General features: G+C 36.9%; 1 protein-coding gene across 4 annotated transcripts in view; it reads left to right on the top strand.

Annotated features, from left to right (window-relative positions):
• Positions 1 to 173: 173 nt before the first annotated feature.
• The window catches only part of cep89 (centrosomal protein 89), a 56,043-nt gene continuing 34,588 nt past the window's right edge, over positions 174 to 21,628 (top strand). The window contains exons 1-16 of one of the 4 annotated variants that reach the window (XM_026175324.1): positions 174 to 254; positions 1,082 to 1,188; positions 1,725 to 1,871; positions 2,073 to 2,265; positions 4,640 to 4,703; positions 5,752 to 5,847; positions 6,621 to 6,869; positions 7,424 to 7,566; positions 9,399 to 9,449; positions 9,966 to 10,049; positions 10,714 to 10,817; positions 11,609 to 11,724; positions 12,782 to 12,962; positions 13,460 to 13,627; positions 14,742 to 14,883; positions 16,922 to 17,011. In XM_026175324.1, the coding sequence (XP_026031109.1) occupies positions 1,798 to 1,871; positions 2,073 to 2,265; positions 4,640 to 4,703; positions 5,752 to 5,847; positions 6,621 to 6,869; positions 7,424 to 7,566; positions 9,399 to 9,449; positions 9,966 to 10,049; positions 10,714 to 10,817; positions 11,609 to 11,724; positions 12,782 to 12,962; positions 13,460 to 13,627; positions 14,742 to 14,883; positions 16,922 to 17,011 (1,755 nt within the window). In that variant the 5' untranslated portion in view covers positions 174 to 254; positions 1,082 to 1,188; positions 1,725 to 1,797. Of the gene's footprint in view, positions 255 to 362; positions 593 to 1,081; positions 1,189 to 1,724; positions 1,872 to 2,072; positions 2,266 to 4,639; positions 4,704 to 5,751; positions 5,848 to 6,620; positions 6,870 to 7,423; positions 7,567 to 9,398; positions 9,450 to 9,965; positions 10,050 to 10,713; positions 10,818 to 11,608; positions 11,725 to 12,781; positions 12,963 to 13,459; positions 13,628 to 14,741; positions 14,884 to 16,884; positions 17,012 to 21,628 lie in introns of those variants that run through there. The other 3 variants (XM_026175299.1, XM_026175308.1, XM_026175316.1) reach the window with 3 other exon arrangements.

The raw sequence follows: 21,628 nt of genomic DNA, 5'->3' as shown, positions 1-21,628 counted from the left end.
AACTCCGCGTTGACTGAACTAATTGTTATCAGCCTTTCTGAAACCGAATATTCCGAGTTGGACAGTTCGGGGTTACTCAACCCTGAGTATCGTTTTTCACTCTGAGTTTTCTAAACCGGCTTCCTGAAATAGGGCCCTGTTCTTCAAATTAAAAGTCACCAGCAGTGAAAGAAGAAAAAGAAAAGTTTTTTCGGGGACAAACGGTGTTATTTAAATGGGCCAACATCGTCCCCTGTTGGCCAGGCTGCGAGTTGGTAAGCAAGTCGTTGCTAGGTGGATCAAAGCAGTCTCTGATTGGCTTTTGCCTTCAAACTTAGCCAATCAGCGTTACGTTTGGAGCACGGTTCCTTCTTGTTGTGAAGCGTCTAGATACAAGGAAACTGCAAGCAGCCATCCTTGTTGAATTTAGTTAGCTTACGCATTTTCCTTTCTCGGAGAATTATAATTTCTGATTTAATTGTAAAACTGTTTTATTGAAAGAATACTTCGCAAAAGCATTAAATAACATTAACCTATATAGTAGACGGCAACTGTAAAACGTATTTCCAGTATGTTAAGATTTAGCTTTAGGAGGGAGAAAGACAAGGAGTTTGTAAGTTTCCATTCTTTTATGATAGATATTAACCTTTTGTAGTTTGTCTTATTATTTTTGTGTTTTTTAAGGCTTTACTTATGGTTAATTAATAATAGTAGGAGTTCTTTGTTTTCAAAAATACTGCCGCTAACTCTTGGTAATGAGTATTTAATTGGTGGTATTGCCTATTTTTTAAGCTAGAGTTTGTATAAATGGTGAATTGAGGGTTTTTTGTGCACTAGCGATTGCTCTAGCATTACTTAGTAAAATTTGAGGATAAATATTGGTGCTGTTGTGCCTTCATTACGCTCATCACTGGTCGTCAGGTGGTCATACTGTGATTCTGTAATAAATCCCTTTACCCTTCCCCTGCTGTTCACCCTGCACAACATCTGTGTTGTTTTGTTTTTGTTTGTCCCCCCCCCTCAATTTTGTGTCATCTTATATAAACCCTCCTGAAGCGTTGTGTCTGTATGTCCCTCTAACTCTTCTCTCTGTGTTGCGTAGAAGCATATAGCTCATGGTTTGATCCCTGCCGCCTCCATTGCTCCCAAACCAGCCGTACCTCGTACCCCTCCCCCTCGCAGCCCAAACCCTTCACCTGAGAGACCCAGGTACCTAACACTTTCTGTTTATCGCCCATAACCTCCAACAGCCTTTCATGTTTCATGTTTCTACTAAACTGTCATTTAATCCACACTTTCATGTTTGCTATGAGCTTGTTAGAGGCTGTTTATCGAAATGTTGATTATTTCCACCGTATTTGAGGTTATGTTCTGTCCTTCCGCAAGCTGGGCTTTATTTGTTTTTCTATCTGTTATTACAAAGAACGTTAACAAGCAAAATATCATGAGACTTTGTGTAGCAATAGATCATGTGTAAAGAAAAAAACATTAAATTTTAGTGCAGGTCCAAGTCATTTTAATTAAATTGAAAACTAGAGCACTGGCTTTGGTTAATGATCTGCTCTGCTTGTGCCGTTGTTGTTGTCATAAATGATGCATTTATTGATAATTGTCATCATCCAAACTCTATAAATAAAGTCAAAAATTGTAGAGTGACTTCAAATTTGCATGCGATGCTTTCCATGCATTTCATTTACTTTTCTGTTACACATAGTGTCTCATAAAGTATGTGTTTCTATCTACAGGTCAGCTTTAGCAGCAGCCATTTTATCATCCTCACTCACTGGACAGACATGGGCCATACCTCCTGCCCGGCTGATGTCTTTATCCGAGAGTGGTCAATCAGAATCCTTCACATCTGAGCCAAACATCAGCACAGCACTTTACACAAGGTAGCCATCATATGGGAAAGGCAACAGTATTATGTCAAGATTTGTGTCATCACCAGTGTGTCAGAAAAATAAAATTCATTTTCTCTGGCAGGAGTTTTAAGAGAAAAAAACTGTTCATAAAAGTGGCTGTATTAGTTTGTGCCTCTACTAAGATACATCTAATTGTCTTCTGCTGTTATCTTACATGCTTAACTTCCTCAGAGACAGATGGTCAGAAGATTTGGTTAGCCGGCCACGTCTGTCCTCTCCTGACCAGTCAGAGGGGGAGTTGGAAGACAAGGAACAGGAAGTGGTGGATGAAGAGGATGGGGAGGAACATGTCTACCACACTCTGGACCGAAGGCAGAATTCTTCACTCACCGAATCTGTCTATGCTCTGCCACTAAAAACTAAGGTGAGGAGCTGCAGAAAGAGCTTGTATTATGTGCATGAAGGTTTCTCAGTAGATTGTTCCATGCTTCTAATACAGATCGCATAAAATACCTGTAAGAGGTGATTAGTGGTTATAAGACTAGAGGCTAAATGGGTGGCTGTGTATTTATTAGGTGTAACCCTAATAGTGGCATGTGTTACATTTAGGTGAGGCAGTTCCAGGTGTCTCTTCCAGAAGACAAGAACTCTCAGAATAACTTTAATCTTGATTCATCCTAAAATGGGAAACTTCTCGGTTCCAGAGCATCTAATCAGAATAAGTTCAGCCACCGCTGAGAATATTTGCAGAGCTAAATATGTCTGTGTAATAAAAAAAAAAGCCATCATCAGATGTCATGATTCACTATGGCAACAGGTTAAATAGAGCAGAGCCTCCATTTTAACGCAGAGTAGTTATGAATATGTGTGCCAATGCAAAATATGACATTTATCTTTAAATGGTGAGTGATGAAAGAAATAAGTAAGCTTTATTTTTATTTATTATTTTGGTTATTTTGTTGATTACTCATTCATATTTTTCTAAAGATGATCAAACTAAAATCCAGCCGATATCTCTACATATATTACAATAATTATTTCGATATATTTATTCATCAGTTATCTGACGTCTGTCTTAATCTGTAACAGCTGAATAAGAGTTCTTAGATTGGATTTATTTATTTATTTATTTATTTTTTACATGCAAATTTTGCCCAATTTTCCCAGCTCTGTAATTTGGAAATGTTTAAATATTTCAACATTAAGTGTTGTCAAAACACATTTAAACAATCTTCAAAATGTATCCAAAACCTCACTTTAAACTCCATTTAGTTCACCTTCAGGATCACTACAGTCATTCTCACTGAGACATTTATAAATCTCCAACATGATGCCAATTATGACAGCAATTTTCAGTCTTGGCTGGTCACCATGTAACAGTTGACTGGTAATTACTTATTATTTTGTGCATCTAAAGGGTCAGCCCATGAGGTTTATTTAATGGGAGGTTGGAGTGTTGGCATGTATTTAATGAGTGTTACTACTCCTAAATAGGTTTTCCTTGAGTCTGTGGTATTTTGGTATTGTAATCCCAGTCTGATCCAGTAGGAGGCACAGTTGTACTCAGAATCGATACTTTGTTTCTTTTTAATGCTGTGCTATGGTTGTCACTAAAACTATCAGCTGTGATTCAGCTCAGTAGCCATATATACGGACTTGGCTTATAGCATCTGCAGATATCCTTTCAGTTTTTCTTAGTAAATGTTGGTGGTTTTTTTGTTTTTGTTTCCTTCTATCAAACAGTTTTCTCTGTTGTACATTTGGCATTTAATTTATGTATCTACATGGTTAAATCCTGAATCCCCCCTTTTTTCTCCACTACAAAATGTTACCGTGTTTGTCTGTGGTGCTCTTACAATCCAGGTGGTGAGTTCTTGCACTTCTGCAAATTGCCTGAAAATTGCCTTAAAAAGCTGTTATTGTGATTTATGGTAGTCACTGATCACAGTACATTAGTAATGGGAAGTTTTTCACAGTCTTGCTTTATCTGCACACAGTTAATTCTATTCTGTGGTGTACAGTTTATCTGTAAAATTGCCTTGTGAGTTCTCTTCTTAATTCGGTCCGTGGCACTATGCCAAATGTCTCCTTTTATAGATCCCTGAGAAAATGTTATATTATGTTGTTGTTCTTCTACTTGGATAGCTAACCTGTAAAGGTCCCAATGGTCTCTCCCTGTCAACTATCTTTCCAGGCTATGGCAGTGTCTGAATCTCTCAGTTATGACAGCCACAAGTCAAAGTGATGTAGGACATCATGGATCTATTGTGTCATAATCTAAGGCCAACAGACCTAGTATGGTGACTCATATGATATAGTAGTTTTACACAATGGTGTACCACCTCTAGGTCCAAAAAAACATCAGCCCGAACCCACATAAATCTACAGGATGGTCTTCACTTTCTGCTTTTTTTATGACTCAGGGTGAGAGTAAAGGTCACTGTGAGGACATTGTGCTTGTTTCTAAATATAGAAATGCAGTATATTTTTTTCCATCAACAATTGTGGAATTTATTGAATTTTTATCATGGTTGAGGTGTTAAAAATAAATTGTCTTCCAATTTTTCCTCATAATTCTGTTTCAGCTATATGTCTTCTCTACACTGAACTGACAAATGTAATTCATTCATGTTGTTTTGTAGGCTCTTTCAAACGGTACAATTTAATAAATACACTGATAAGATATTATCGGATACGTTTTGGCAAAGACCATAAATAAACTCCTCCAGGCTGCAGGGATTTATATATTTGTTTGAAAAGACTTACTATACTGACTCCCTCTTTATTTATTTTGACAGTCTGTCTTCAAGTCCTCTACACCCCTGCCAACTCAGACTTCTGGCAGAAGAGAGTCTTCACCAGGTACTGATTTTACAATAATGACAGATGGGTTAACATATTTCATAAGGAGAAGAACATCGTAGTAGTAGTAATAATGATAATGATAATACGAAGGACAATGCTCATGAAAGAATTGATCTGTGGTAAAAATTGACCTATGTATTTAAAATATGGCCTGTATATTGTAGAGCCCACTGAAAAAGATCAGAAATCAGCACTGATTTCCAGTTAGCTTTCTTCTAGTACATTTTCACACATCCAACACATAAATGCTTGAAAACAAAACTGTGTGTATTTTTATAAACAGATTTTTGTATATAGGTAGCAAATAGCAAACGCACATGCCCACAAATTTCAAACATTTTAGCTGATATAAAACAGCTGGTTGTGATCACTGATGTGAAAGACAGGTGGTAACATTGACAGTAATAGGTCTATCGAGTAATTGGAATGACTCTAATTATGAACAGCAAATCTGAAAATCTCTCCAACAACATGTAACTAAACATAAAGTTCTGTTATTGCTTTTGTGTATTGTTGGTGCTCTTCCAAAACAACGTGTAATAGAAATTCAAGACTATTGGCTTTTGGAGTCTTTTCTATGAAAAGCACTAGTAAAACAATTAAAGCCATGCAACCTGATATTAAAATCTTCTCCATCACATAGCCAAATTACCGGTACACCACACTCTTGACTCTATGTTAGAAAAGTACAGCTCTTATTCAACTGACATTTAGTTTCATAACAGCCATAAGGTAACCTCATATCATTAGAGCTAAATGGAAAGCCTCGTTAGAATTGTTATTAGCAGTGCTACCCTCAGGCTTTTGGTGGTGGTAAATTAAACTGTTCTGTCTGTTCCTAAAATGCTCCTACCTTAATAACTAAAGTGCAGACATAATATCTGTCTGATTCGCAAGGTAACACTTTCAGGCTTTGCAGAAATTACATTTTTACATAACCATTAGCTGATTGTGGTAAAAAGGGATTTTACTATAATAAAACCCTTAGAAATCAGCGCTCCTCTCGGTTTTGAATTCATTCAATGAATTTGTTCACATCACACAGATTTCACTGAGGAGACCAGTGGCCAATCCCCAGAACCCAAAGAGAAGAAAATGTCTGTGAGGAAGACTCTTGAAAATTGGAAAGATGATGTTCCAAGTAGGTGTAAATACTAAAGTAGCCTGTGTGTGTCTGCTTGGCATTTTTACATATAGATTTTTAATTTAAAAATTAATAAATGTATGTATATTAAGCATTAAAGGGTCACCCCACTGTTTGCCTTTCTCTTCATGTCCTGTAATCTACCCAATAAAGGGTGAAGGCATTCCAATATCTGTAAGTTAACATGTTAATGTTAATATTAACTGTAAAAAAAAATATCAGAGTAAAAACAAACCATTCAATTGGTCAGGTGAAATAAACATGTTAACAATGAAATATTTTAAGTTGCATGCATTTTATGTATGTATATTTAACATAGTATTGTAGATAATGTTCTATAATGATATTTGTGGTCATCAGTGCACATTGTGTTCTGATAAATGGCTTTAGCAGAACTCGATGTGAAATGCAACATGCCATGTAAAAGTACTATTTCTTCTCTACATCATTCTCTCCATGACATTGCTGTTTTGTTGTTTTTTTTATTCATGTAACAAGAGTTCCCACCTCAAATGAGAAATGTATTTTGAAATGGTTATAGCAGGCTGCCTGCTGCCTAGATGCCTAGATATGTTACTAGATAAATGATAGTAACATAACTCATATAGTTATGTTACAGTTTTAGGATTTTTTGCTGTTTGTGTCCATGTTTTCTATCTCTGCTGTAACAAAAAGCAGCACTAAATTTGTATTTTCAATACAGTACATACTTTCTGTTCATTTATACATTTTATTCTATTTTTGAAAAGTATTTTTGTTGCCTGTTTCAGCAACACCGACCATTTTCACTGCTGGTCACCCCATGCAAGCAAGCCAAGCCAAAAGCCCCAAAGACCTCCGTGAGCTTCCTCCAGAACCCAGCAATACATACAGTGAACTGCGGAAGAAGGTAGTGAGGGACCGTCGGGAAAAGAACACAAGGATGGTAGACAAAGAAAAGCTACTAGAGGAGAGACTGCAGCGCCTGGAACGGGAGATTAGTGACAGCAAAGCCTTCTCAAACCAGAGGTCCTCTGCAGGTAGAGTAGAGGAACCGCTGGAGAGATACTGTACAGAGGAACAATGTGGAGAAATTGAATGAAGGGAAGTAGGGAAAGTATATAGAAGTAACAGTGGAAGTAAAACAGATGCAAATGAGGCAGAAAGGAAAAGTAAGCAGAGAGTTACAGCGGGTGGAGGAATTTACAAGTGTCAAAAGAGGGAGCTGGAGATAGTGCTAAGGGTAGAAATGGCACTGATCGTTGGACTCCACAGCATGTCCTCAGCATGAAGAGAAGAAGAGGGAGTAATGAAAAGAAACATGAAAGCACTTTGCTGATCTTTAGGCAGACCACATGTACTGTAGAGTCAAAACCCATGTTGAGGAATGACCTGAATGGGCTGTGTTGCATTGTAGTGTTGCATAGTTGCACACTCCTGAAAGATACAAATTATTGTCCTGATTTTGTAAAAATCACAAGCCCTCACATTTCACATTTTTTGCTTTAATTCAATGCTTTGGCATGTGGAAACTGGCTTAAAACTACTTATTAATCTGGAAAATTATTTGTAACCTGATATGCTTTGTTTGCAGGCAGCCAAGCAGAGCTGCAGAATTTGAGGCAACATGCTCAGGAGCTGGTTGATGAAAACGATGCCCTCAAACTGACAGTTCACCGTCTGAATGTGGAGCTGAGCCACTACCAGGCGCGGTTCAGACCACTGTCCAAAGAAGAGGTATAACAAGCTCAAGACATGAATATGACAAGAGACTACTTCAGTGAAGGATAAGGGGCTAATTGAGAATTAATGAACTATAGGTATTTCTAAAAAAAATATATATATGGGTCAGTTTAAACTTTTCATGAATAAGATGCAATGCAACCTCAGGGTTTGCTTGAAAGAAATTTGAGAAATTGTATTGTGAATATTACCAATCAGCTCAGTTACGAACAGCTGTTCCTATTAGGGAGTTGTACAGAGAAAAAAATTCAGTCTGTCTCACTCCTACCTTACCAAATTTAACTTAAATCAGGTATATGTGTTTGTTGGGTCTGTGTTTCCACAAGCCCCGCTGGTTTAGAGACTTATTCATCATGAAGAAAACAAGACAGTCAGCGATCGATCGATTTACTTTCAAGGGAGGCCTCATTGTTATCTGCCACAAAATGACCCCTTTTATTGGGAAAACAGTTCATATAATACACATCACAGCAAAAGCACCACCCACGTAAAACCCCCAAATGGTTACAACGACAAGGCACTATGCGTGTGTATGTGTAAACATCTGTATGCATGTGAGAATGTGTGTGTGTGTGGCCTCCTGCTGACCAAAAGGGTCATAAAAGCAGGAAGCAACATCACAAGAAACAGATCTTCCAGATAGGATGTATCTGCAAAAAAACACTACATCCCCCCCAGAACCTCGAGAGGTTGGGGAGGGGGATAAAAGAATTCCTTTCTTAACAGAGTTAAAACAATGTAGAGATGGTAAGCATAAAAATGACAACATTTAACAATTCACTCTAACAGTGTTCTCCTGTATTATCTTCATTTACTCTTAGACTTATTTTCTTAGATTCTGTAGAAAATCTAATGGCAGTACATCTCCTTATTTTCAAAGCTTCATAACTGAGCTTTTAAGATACACATCCACCTTTGATCCAAAACCCTGCTGAGTGAAGTAAGGTTTTATTTTTGTCAGTCCTTCCCTCTGATTTGTTGAACCAAAAGAGTTTTTTGTTACTGTCTGTGGCGGTCTCTCTGGTACAGTCTGTCCAGATTATTGTAGGTTTAGCGCTGCAGGAGAAAGCCAGCCTTTGGTTTTAATCATGACTACCTCATGCTGTGTTTTCACACCAGGGGATCTCCTGCTCTCATCACTGCCTCTGTGGCTGCATGTCTCTGCAAAGGCTCATTACTAACAAGTGAAGTGTGGCTGGAAAGAAAGAGATAAAGGAAAATGCATTTTACAGTGAAGTAACACAGTTATAAGAGATTGGATGAGTCATAATCAGTTTAATTGGTTCAGTTAAAAGGATCTGCTTCCATATTAAATTATCTATAGCAAACCTTGAGTGGGTCTCCTCTTTTTTGCTGTAGGAGGCATTTTGCTGGTAAGTTAGAAGTTCATAGGATCAGTACAGATCAATACAAAGTTGCTCTGATTGATTATCTTTATCCTATAACATGTCCTAACTGATGAGTGTTCTTCCAGCAAGACATTGCCACCATTCAAAGGGCATGAGGTAACACTCAATGATTTGATGTGTATGAGCCAAATGAACACCTAAATTAAATTTTAGAGTGTCATGGAAACAGGTCCATCTTTAAAACACCAAATAAAGGGACATCTTTGGAAGAATGGTGTTCCATTCCTCTATTGGAGCAGCTTAGCTCTTAGTCAGAGTAACTACTCTTGTGTAGTTATTGATGCTACACTAGATTCCAACACTCTATTGGCCCATTTTGATATATTCAACTTATCCATGTAAAGGACTAAACTGTAGTGATGGGATAAAAGCCCAACTTCATTTTCTTTCTTTCTATGTCACTCCTTACTCATCTAGCACTCCAAAGTCAGTGGCTTACCAAACACGGGGTCTCCTCCTCCATGGCTGGTAAGTATAAATATATAACACTACAGTACATTTCTGGCTTGACTGTAGGCTGACCTTTTAGCAAGTTAATAATCTGATGTCACTAATCAATACATATAGTGTCGCTGGCTAATCTAATAGGCAAGTCATTTCGTAAAATAAATTGACTGGTCAATCGATTACTATGGTTGATTTTTTCAGTATCCCATGAAATTGAAGAAAAATGTGAAATTGCAGATTTTCAGTCTGCTGACAGTTGGTCTGGTAGCACGGTTAATCACAACCAAAGCTCACTAAAATTTGCACAGGTAAGAGACTGGGCATTTTCTTTTAAATGAGTATATCTGAATGCCACATTGTCCAGTATCTGTCCACCCTAACAAGATCATAAAGCCCATTTGCACCAGGTATTATTACTGTCACTGTCTGATTGAAAACAAACTTTTCCTGTGTGGCGTAATCTCTAGCAAGGCAAAAGATTCATGGCACTCATGTTATGTCTAGTTTAAACTATTTCTCTTTGTCCCTTTTATGTAGGTCGACATGAAGTATTTATCTCCTCTACTGCTGGCTTATGAAGACAGAATGAATGAGAAAGATGCCATTCTGCAAACCACTGAGGTAAAGTGGTGAAATTTGTGTGAGTTTTAATGAATCATCTTTCATATTTTCTTTTTGGAGAATTGGTGAGGTTATTTCAGAGGTGGGGGTTGTTAAGTACTATTTGATGTGCCAACTTGTATTTATGTGGTTCATGGGTTGAAAACCTGCAGTACACTCAGTAGATAGAATGCATTAGTCAAGGTGCTCCCAGGATCTTATTAGATGAGGTAAACATTTAGTCATGCAAACAACAGAAGTCAAAATAAAATCATATTTTGTTCTAGTGGTAATTATTGTCTTTTTAATAAATATTTGGGTCTTTTAAAGGTAGCTATATAATACATCCTTCCTTTGGAATTAATAAACAAGTAAAAAGTAAAAACATTCTGTTTAATATGCTGCAAAAGGTTGCGATTGAGCAGGTTTCTGTGTCCTGAGGCGATCCAGTTCCAGCATAAAAGGACTTGGAACAGTTTCACAGGGCGAGGTGAGACCAGACTTAGTGGGTATAACACTAACAGGACAGCTGGTGTGCTCAGGCAGTCTCAGTGAAGGATGGTATCTCCCCAGGGGGACCTTTAAGCCTTGGCTTAGAGGTGGTAGTAGAGCAGAAGATGCATTTATTTTTTGTTTTTCTTTATGGCCTTGAAATCATTAGTTTTTGTGTATTTGTCTGCTACAGGAAAACATGAAAAAGTTGCATTTTCAATTAGAGGAAGTCATTAAAGAAAATGAGAAACTCCATGATGAAATTACCAAGACTGGAGCGGTCAATCAGAAAGACTGGTAAGAAAAAATGCACGGCTTTGTGTATGTGGGTTATTTCAACACTGTATGAACTTGATTTGCCGTCATCATTCATTCATCTGATCTTGTAATGAAAATTAAATGTCTTTTTTCTTTATCCATTGCTAGATGATAGATGCAATTAAGAAAATGAAAGAAGCTAAACCTTTGTTTCCTTTGGTACACCCCTGCTGCTGGTATTCTGTCTTTCATAATCATTCTAGCATAGAATGCTGCTGACACTGACTGAAACTAACTCTGAGAAGTTAGATAATTGCACTGCCTTTATGTAAACTATCAGGGATTTTAGAGTTGTTAACCTCTTCATGTATCTCAATCTAATATATAAGGGATTACTTAAGTACTAGGAATACATGTTGATGCTCAGTACATTTGTATACGTATAGACTTAGTCTTTATTTCAAGTGCTCTTGTGAAAAGTATAAATACTTCATGATACTAGATGTCCAATTCATTCAAAGGCCAACACTTGTAGGCAATCATATTAACTCATTTATTTGTATTCAGTAGACTCATCAAGTTGTTAATATGTTTCTTCTTAGAAAGACTAACTTGCAGGAGTAGAAAAGTATATGTTATCTTACAAGGATTACAGAATTTATGTAAGATTTGTTTCTTGGAAAGATAGCTTAATCTCTGTAAAGGCTAATGTAGCATGTAGCAAAGCTATTTATAGTATTTTTGTGTCTGTTTGTTAAATTAGCAAGTTTTGTGATGTGCTGATTTAGCATTGATAATATCTCACTCTCCTGCTTTCTTTCTTTCTGCAGTTATCAAATTCAACAACAGGCCGTTCTGGTTTTGCAGGAGAACCAGGATCTCATCAATCAACTCGAGGAGCAGCATGCTGAGGCCAAGGCCACTCACAGCAGACATAACACTGAAGGTATTTTCTGAAACACTGAAAGACCTAAAAAAAAATTAAAAAGATGAAATAAATTCTTCCACAAGCATTTACACTAAAATCTTTAAAATGATGCATGCATTTCAGAATTACGTCTGTTTTTTTTGTTTAAAAAAATGCTTTTAGGTCTTTTTTGATAGGGATAAATGAGGAAATACAGAATATAACACAGAATACGCAGAAAAAGTCTAAATGTCTACTTTTGGTGTTGGCCGTGTCCCTTTGAAGGTCGTAGATTCGAACGTTAACGCAGTAGATGTTTCTTTTTGGATTCAGGTATATAATGCAAACTTTCATTTTTGTTGGCTCTTTGACCTAGCTAACACAAAGATGCATTGTTAGACATAGGAAAAGCTTAAAAAAAGCAACAGCTTGTTTAAAAGAGCCTTTCACAACATTAACAATGTAACAAATCGTTGCCAGAATGAGCCCCGCCCTAAGAATATACATCTCGTCATGTGTCTCAGTCTAATATGGATGTGATTTATTGAGTAGTAGTCATACGTGTTGATGCTCAACGCATTTTTATAAATAGGATACCATTAAACTTCATTTTGAGTTGTTTTCACCTACTGGGTGATACCTAAGGTTTTTTCCATATTATTTTTGGTTTCATAATACATACTTTCCTTTCTGTTGGCCCCGTGATCTAGCCAACAAAGAAACACAAAGACCCATTGTTAAACATAGGGAAAGATCACTTTTTAAAAGTCTTTCACAACGTTAACAGATCTTCATTTTCCATTTCGGGTGAGCCCCACCTCAAGAATATGCAACTTAAAAACGTACACACTCGCAATTTCACGGCCTTTTTTGTAAACATATTAAATTCAGAAAAGATTACTCAAAAAGACTCAAGTGACATACAAGGAGAATACATACAAGAAAACATGAAAATACATTTTGAGCACTAAAGGCATTTAGCCTAATGTACATTTACTGGGCTCGCTTCCCTATTTCGTTTTTTTATTTTCCTTTTTATTCATTTTCTTCTGTTTAATACTCTCTTTTTTTTCTTATCTCTTTCTTGTTTCTTTAGTGGCAAAAGTGTCTAAGAAACTGATGTTATTAGAAGTGGAAAACCAGCGTTTGGAAGGGGACCTGGAAGAAAGCAGGAGGGAGGTGCAGAAAAATAAGAAGGAGCTTCAAGTTCTGCAGGCCCGCCTAAAGGATGCAGTCACCTGGGACGAACACTGCAGCATTGCTGGAAAACTGAGAAGGTACCCTTCTAATCTCACGTTATTAAACAAAACTGAATACTTAAGTATTAAAGCTGCTCTGTTATTTCAAAGAGAAAACAAGAAACTGTAGACTGAACAATTTATCTTCACAAGCCTTGACCATTCTTGCTCTATGTTGGGTAAGGGTGTTGAGAAAGCTTTGTTTATTATTATTTCAGTTGATTTGTAGCACAGATAAGTAGACAAAACAAGAACTACAACAAGAGTAGCACCTGAAGCACTGCAGTTTTAAGTGCAACAGAAAAGTCAAATGGGATTTAATGAATAAATGTACGTGGTCAGGTATTGTCATAGCCCCTGGGATTTAAAATACAACTCATGTTTACACAAATGAATCAAAAATAAATTGCATAAGCATGAAATAACAGGACTATTACATTTAAAACAAATATCAGTAGGCTATATTTTGGAGTTTTAATTGCAGATTGTGACACGTGCTGTGACATAATTCTATGAACTCTTCTCTTCACTCTCAGACAACTGGAGCAGCATGAGAGCAGAAGTAAGGGTGAAATTGACAAACTGCTTCTGAGAGTATCTAACCTCCAGGAGGAGAACAGGATTCTAGCTCTGGACAAAGCCCAGCTAACTGCAAAAACAAGGGCAATGGAGGCTGAGCTGGAGCTCTCCAGGCAATCCAACAGGTAGTAAATATTTAGTGTTCTTTGTTTGCTGTTATCACATACATGAAACCTGGTATACAGCAGTGAGACACAGTTCTTGGAAGGTTTTCAGCATTGCTTGAGCCATTAAAACAAAAGAATGTTATGATTACTATAACAGCATGTGGAACCAATTCCATTTTCAATATATTAAAATACTTTTGTGCAAAGAATATGCAGCATCTGGATATGTTGAGAAACAAACTGCCATAAAAACTGGTACATGGATGTTTAACAAGAGTAAAATCAGTGTAAACTATTTATTGTTTATAATTGGGACAGCTTGCTTTTAAAAAAACAAACACTCATGATAACTTGAAATTGAAGCAGTCTAATAATGTGCTAGACTCCTGCACATCCACTGAGCTCTGTGTTAAGGTTTTTTTAAATAAAAAAAATCCAACCTATATAAAGTAATATGGAAGAAGTCCACTTAGTAAGTGTTATGCACATGACTTTCATGTGGGAAAATGTGGTTCATATCCTATGTGAGGATCAGTGCCAACAAGCTCGTCTGGTGGGAGACAGGAGAACTTTCTATTTTCATATAATCACTTTATTAATTTAATTATTATTAATTTATTTTTTTCTTTTCTAGATTTCTGTCCAACATTGTAGCTGGTGATTCATTCTTTTGTCCTGTTTGTCTAATGTTTTGACACCTAGTATAATTATAATTAATTAACTGTAGGGATTGCAAGGGATTGCAGCTGTACTTAAATATGTTCTGGTCTGGAGCCTTCGTTTCCCAGTAGATTTGTGCTGAGATTAATGTGAACTCTTTCAATATGAAGTGTGAAGTCTGTCAAAAGGTGTTTAATAACCAACATTTCCCCCCACCTTATGCAGATGGCATGATCTCAAGTATCATCCAGCTAACCTATTGTCCTTCTTCTTATTCAACCCTTCTATCTGCTGCTTTCCCTTTTCTTAACCCCTGCTTATTTTTCTTTACCATGTTTTCACCAAACCTCCCTTTCGCACTCCATTCTCGTGCCCCCATACTTTCTCTTTCTCTCTTTTCTGTGTTTTTGGTCCTCTTTTAATACTCTTTAATCAATTCCCTTCCTCACTCGCCTATCTTTCCATCAATTAGGAAGGCTGAAAGAAGAATGAGTATGTTGAAGCAACAAAAGGAAGAGTGTGTGTTAAAGGAGGAAAAGACACGGCACTACCTGGGAGCTGTCATTTCTGTGGCAGAACACATTTCCCAGGAGAGAGACCAACTATTACACATGGTACTACTGATGCTACTGTAAAAAGATTTTGTACCACATGTGACACTGAATAGATGCACAAACATGAGGGTCTTGAAACTTTCCTTTGATAAAAAAAAAAGGTCTAAATATACTGAATATTAAGTATCAATTCATTCACTTACTAATTAAGCTGTTTGTAGTAATGCCAGCTTTGGTTGCTGTTTACAGACAATTGATCCGAAATGACAACAAAATTCAGTAGTTAAGGTGTAAAGGTATTTCATAAGGGTTGCAACAGGTCTGGAGGCAGGTAGGATTTTGGATTTTAAAAATAGTCACAGAAAAACTAATAGGCACCCAAAAACTGCTGGCAGATGCAAATCAGACTGGCTACCCCTCAAAATTTGTTGGTAATAATGTCATAAGGTTGCAGAAAACCTGGGACCAGTCCCTGGATAGATTACTGGTACATCTCAGGGCCAACATAGACAGGCAACCACTCACACTCACATTCACTGACATTATCTAATGCTTATTTGTATTTCCTGAACAAGTTTGCTCTTAAAATTAACTCCATTCTAGGAGAAAGAATCTTAAGCTCCTTCTCCTCAGCTCTGCTGAGAATCATTAAATTGATGGTTAGGACTTCCAGATAATCAGTCAACTGATCAATTAAAACTGAATTATTAATGATTCCAAAATCTTATTTGGTTTTCACATGCACCTGTTTTCAGAGATAGCAAATTTAATAATTTAATAGCAGAAAATTAACTAGCCATATAATACTATTCTTTCTCTCTTTTTTGCCATATTTTTCAAGTAGTATTTGATAACAGTGTAATAAAACTGGAAATTCTGTTTTTGGAGTGCCAGCCCAGTATTTTTAGTGGCTCCCATATAGCCGCCCCTAAGAAATTTTTTTGGAGGAGGTGCCCCTGAGGATAGGTGACAAAAGTGTGCATTTGATTCAGTGTCATGTTAAAAAAACAGTTTGAGATTATTGGAACTTTGTGACATGATGCATTATTTTGCTAGAAGCAGCCATGAGAAGCTGGGTACAGTGTGGTGATGAGAGATGATGAACATGGTCAGCGACAATACTTGTGCAGGGTGCGGAATTTAAATTATGCCCAGTGATGTACTGAGGAACCCCAAAGTGTGTCAAGAAAATATCCCCCATACCATTATAGCACCTCCACCACTGGCACCTTGTTTTTGATACAAGACAGGATGGATCCATGTTTCCATATTTTTTACCCAAAATTGTGACCCCACAGACAGGCAGCAGTTTTCCAGTCTTCTATTGTTAAAATGATCCTCACAAATGATCCTCACATGTATGCATATCTCTGTGTATATCTCTGTTGTATACTTTCATTATTCAGACAAGGTACACGCACAGAGAAGATAACGTAAAGGTTTTTTCAGTCAAAGCAATTGTATAAATCAGACCAAAAAGTGTGTAAGGCGTACAGGAACCGAACTGTCTGATTTTCCACCTCTGGCATTATATAACTGGGTATATATTATCTGGGTTTTTTTTAAGCATTGTGATTATGTATGTTATGTAAGCAGTAGAAATGTTTTAAATGCTGAAAACATTTTATTTTTTTTTAAATTTATACATAGTTGCCTATAAAGCACTATGATTATTGCAGAGTTAAAGAAGACTCACGGTTACTTTTTGTGTTTTTGGAGTTCTAAAGAGTCATGACCAATAATCTGAGAATGACTGGCATGGGGGAGCCTTAGCTGACTTTGACTTTTTATGAAATCTTGATTCACACAGTTACTTAGTAGGTAATAATGAGTGAGTATTTTCTTATCCATCCTTATCCAACCTAGTACAAGTCTGCAGATTGGTTATACTGTCCTGAAGTTAGACAGCTTTTGTGCCTCACCCATTTGGCTGCACAGGATTTCTGTAAATTGGCAACAGTTTGACGTCTTTCATTCATTTCCTTTATCCAATTCTCCCATAATCCCTCACTTCCTTTATCCAATTGTGTGTTTAACCCTCCCTCTGTGTTCCTTTTTTAGCTCAGTAACCCGCCATCTTCCCTGTCTGCCTCCCTAGGCATCATCTCTTCAGCAAGAAAAGCAGAGATTCATCAGCAGGATTCTCAGTGGCACAGTTCGATTTGGAAAACTACAAGAAGAAGTCAAAGTAAGTTTGTTTATTAAAACATCACTTTCAGAATACAGTCACCTCCCCTGTAAACACTTTTTTTTTCACACAAGAATCATACATCAGTGGTTTTAAAAAGTCAAATCTGGCTCACTGGCTACAGTGGGTTTGGTTTGTCTTAATAATGTCTGCACATATGATTAAGGAGCCAGAACTCTCTTAATGTATTCCCAGAAGCTGCACTGCTACGTGGCAGGCAGGTTAATTTGATCTTAACCTCTGATGCTTGGCAAGCTTTTGAACAACACATTTGGTTCATCTGGTGCCTCAACTGATCAGGCTGAAACATAACGTTCCAGTTTCAGTCCTCATGTCTGGTGTCTATTGATCAGCCCACTCTACTGGAATTGATAAACCATCTGCTTGTCAGCCTCCACTACTTGCAACGAATAAATTGATGAACACTTGTGTCTTGCAGATTGCTTTCTCTTATGCTGACTTGAGTGGGTCAAGTCAAGTATCTTAGATAATCTTCTCATTTTTAAGAGCTCATGCAATTAGGACCATACATTGTAAGCATGTTTCATGTAAAGAAAGCACCAGTATAATGATAATGATCAGAGGTTATAAAGGGGTGCCGTTTGTGCTCTATGACTGTGGTCATAGAGCACATACTGCTGTTATGTGCTATTTTACATGCATTTTCTCACTTTGCCTGTCAGCACTTTTCCTTTATGTTTGTCCCTTTCTAAAAATCCTGATTCAATCCCCACCAGGCCATGGGTTCTTTAGTTCAGTTTTAGATTACTTTCATTTAATTTTGTTTTCAGTTGACTTATAATTATACATGAATTCAAATTAATTAGAGTTTAAATTAAACTGTTATGCCATGAAATCTCATCCCTCGTGTACAGTATTGCACTTGCATGTAGTTGTCAGTACCAGACACATGCATGAGCATAGGTAATTGTAGATTAGAACACAGAGCCTCTTTCTTCCTTGTTCATTCTTTGGCAAGACCACATTGATCCCACCATTCCCACAGAAATAAAATGAAGCCTATTATAGTAAATCACCATGGTAGCCTTTTCTGCTGATATGAATCTTTCCACTGTGGTTGACAGTTGTTGTACACCATCAGCTACTGTACAGTTGTGCATTCTTCTTTTGTAATTGTTTATTATGATGAAAAAAACATGACACTAGCTATAGTGCCTTGCTCAGCGGCCAGTGGTATGTGTGTTCTGTCAGTAGCTCTTGTCACTCAAACCAGAGCAAGGAAAAACATCTCAGTGGGTTTAACAATTTTATTAGGGTCTCTATAGCAACAGCTCATAGGGAGAGAGAGAGAGAGAGAGAGAGAGAGAGAGAGAAGTGTATGTGTGTGTACGTGTGTGAATGCAAATCTCATAGTTGGTGATCAGACCATGAAAAAAGGAGAGCTGTAAATGTTGTGGTAAAAAACATTTTCCCCTCTTTTCCTAATAGTAACACAAAAAAAAAATCTGACATAAAGGTGGATTTTAAGGTTTGTAGTGGTTTCACAAAAGCATTATGGCTTAGGAATTGTCTTCAACACAATTTTAAAATGAAATAAGAACCAAATTGAAGTCCTGATAGAGTATCAGCACTTATTGTTTGACCACTGCCTGCTGCAAGAATAGCCCGAACACACATTGGCACTGATTCTGAAAGTCTCTGAAACTCTGCTGGATGGATGGAACATTATTCCTCCAAAATGTTTTGATCCCTTTTAGTGTAGGGTTAAAGAGTCTTGGTTTTTACCTTGTATTTGTCACACATCACGTTGTTGTAAGCCAACCATAACGTAATATGGTCGGCATTTGCGTCATCACATTGTATTATATAAAGAAACCATACACATAATTTAATTAAGATGAGTTCATAGATTAATTAAACGAGTCACTGAGTGTTTACATTCTCTTATTTGCTCTGTGAGTCACAGCTATGTTGCCTTTCTGTAACCTGCTCCCTTCTGTACCAAACACCTGGATTGTACAGGAAAAAATATACAAACCCATTTCAGACTGGTGTATCCCAGTTCACATTTTTGAGGACATTCACACCAGCTAGAGCAGATAAATATCCCTGTGTTGTCTTTTTTATTTCTCACCTAATCAGTGTTTAAAGTATTTAGAGTTTACTTAAGCAAATATGATGCAATGGTAGGTTAATATCAGTGGTTGCTGTTTTTACTCATTTCTATTTATAACAGGACTGCATACATGTTATTGTTCTTGTCTGTACTGCACTACTTACATCATTCTTTTTCAAAAGCCTCAATTGTGGAGAAATTAAATAATGGAAATAATTAGTGTGGCTTAGCCTGTTACAGTAAATAATGCATTATCACAAATAGCCAGTAACCCAGTTTCACAATATAAAATACCACGAAAGGAGGGTGGAAGGGAAATACATACTCTAAAAGTATGTTAAGAAAAATATTATGCTTCTGTTATATTTTAACTGAAATATTTGGATAAAAACAGCAACTATGATAATTCGTTTGTGTACTTTACTGTTTCACAGAAAAAAGTGCATTCATTGCTCCACTTTCAGTTGTACAGCAGTTAGTTATTAGTTAGTTAAGTTAGTTAAGTTATGCCAGTAATGATTGTGAGATGTTTCATTTTTTGCATTTTCTTTGTTTGTAGTGCACAGAAGTGTAGTGGCTATCCAGTCTTTTTTTCTCAGGCTTTTCTTCAGTTGAAAATGGATTTAGTGGCTCTATAGGGCTTAGACATAAAGACCTGGAAAACTGACTAGGACAAAAAAAGACACCTCTTTGATAAGGAGGAATAACAGTCACTGGGAATGATAGCAGAGGAAATTGATCTATTTAGCACAGCATTGTGGACAATTTTATAGAAAACAAAACAAAACAAGTGAACACAGGGCAGGTCCCTCTACGGAGAAAAACTGCAGCTGATAACAGAAAAATCTGGAGAGCTGTAAAAAAAACAAACAACAACCCTTAACCATCACTGATATCACCAACAGTTTGAGAGTGGATAGCATCACAATCTGCAGTTCAAAGAAAACTTACTGTAGGGAATAACAGAGATTCATACCTCTTATGGCATACCACTAGATTGGAATTATGCATGTTTGGAGCAAATGTTTAATGAACTAATGAAACCAAAATTTCTCAAAGTGAAAGTGAAAGAAAGACTGAAGAATACATGTGATTCAAACCTCATCAAATATGAAGGAGCTAATAAAATGTTATGGGCATGTTCTGTGTGGCAGTAAAACAGGGATGGGCAATTGATTTTAACAAGCTGAACTCAGTTCTGCTTAGTATTAATTTGATCTCTTTATAAGCTTGTTGGTGAAGTCCTCCACGACAGTCCCAGTTTCTCCTGTGGACCCTTGGGAAAATTAATTGTCCATCCCTGCTATAATAGAATCATTTCAAAAGTATACACAAACATTTAGTTTGTCTATGCATGAAGCAATTCCCCTGTCTCATTTAACAGGCCTTCCAAAAATACAGTGGCATTAAGCACATTGCCTGTGCAGCCAACGCTTTATCAGTGACAGCCAAGCCAGTCACCAGATTTAAAGCCTGTTGAGCCTTTTTTTTTCTAGATGAAAAGAAGATTGAAGGAAGAAATCCCCAGTAACAAAGATCAGCTGAAACCTGCTGATTTGAAGCCCAAAGATGATAGTAAAGCTTTTGTCATGTCAGTGGTCTGCAGACTTCGTATTCTTCAAAGAGCTATGAACATTTATGACTGTTATTTCTGAAAGAAAAAAAGCATCCACATATGAAAAGCATGAAAAAAGACTTAAATGCTAGTTTATACCCCACTCATATTTCGGCTTCAATTTCAATTTAAATAGCAAAATGTTTTTATTTTTGTTAATTAAAAAACAAAAATGAGTAAATGGAATAGTAAATGATAGTCTGATAAATTCCTGATAGTTGTGATGAAGAAATTTCAAAGCCATCAAAGGGGTAAAAACCCACTAATGTTAAAATGACCAGATAAACCAATCTTTGAAGTTGTCTAGGCCACATGATAACAGGATTTGGTGCACATAAACATAAACAAGTCACAAGTTTTTAGAATTGGAAAACATCGAGGGCAAATCAAGGCAAACATTTGTAACAGCAGAAAAGTATACAATAACAGCAATAGGGAAGTAAGCTTTTTCACTCTTTGTGAGAATGAATGAATGAATGAATTTTATCCTCAGGAAAGATTAGACTTGAGTGTTGAATTACCAGGCAGGAACCTTTAGTACCCGACCTCAACCCAGGCAACTCAATGAAAAGCATCAAAATGGAATTGTGAAGGTTATTCTTGTCCCCTTATCTTCACACCTGCTAAAGTCCTTTTTGTTCTTTCTCTCATTGCAGCTTATGTGGACTTGCTCTAAAAGCTCAGTTACTTAAATAGATGATAACTGATTGAGATCAGAGGTTTTCTATCACAGGTTCCGTTTTAATACAAACGTGAAATACTAGCAGGTACTAACAGTTGCTTTCTTTTTAATGAACAGCTCTTGCTCTTGGTGATTACTGTCAGCCTGCGGTGATTGTAATATGTGTTGCCACCTAATGAGTTGAAAAAATAGGGATTGTGCATTAAGTGTGTGCTATAAAGAGAAACAGATTGTGACTACATT

This window comes from Astatotilapia calliptera, chromosome 1 (assembly GCF_900246225.1).
Source record: "Astatotilapia calliptera chromosome 1, fAstCal1.2, whole genome shotgun sequence".
Lineage (NCBI taxonomy): Eukaryota > Metazoa > Chordata > Actinopteri > Cichliformes > Cichlidae > Astatotilapia > Astatotilapia calliptera.
The sequence above is the reverse complement of the archived record's forward strand: the minus strand, read 5'-3'. Positions and strand labels throughout refer to the sequence as shown.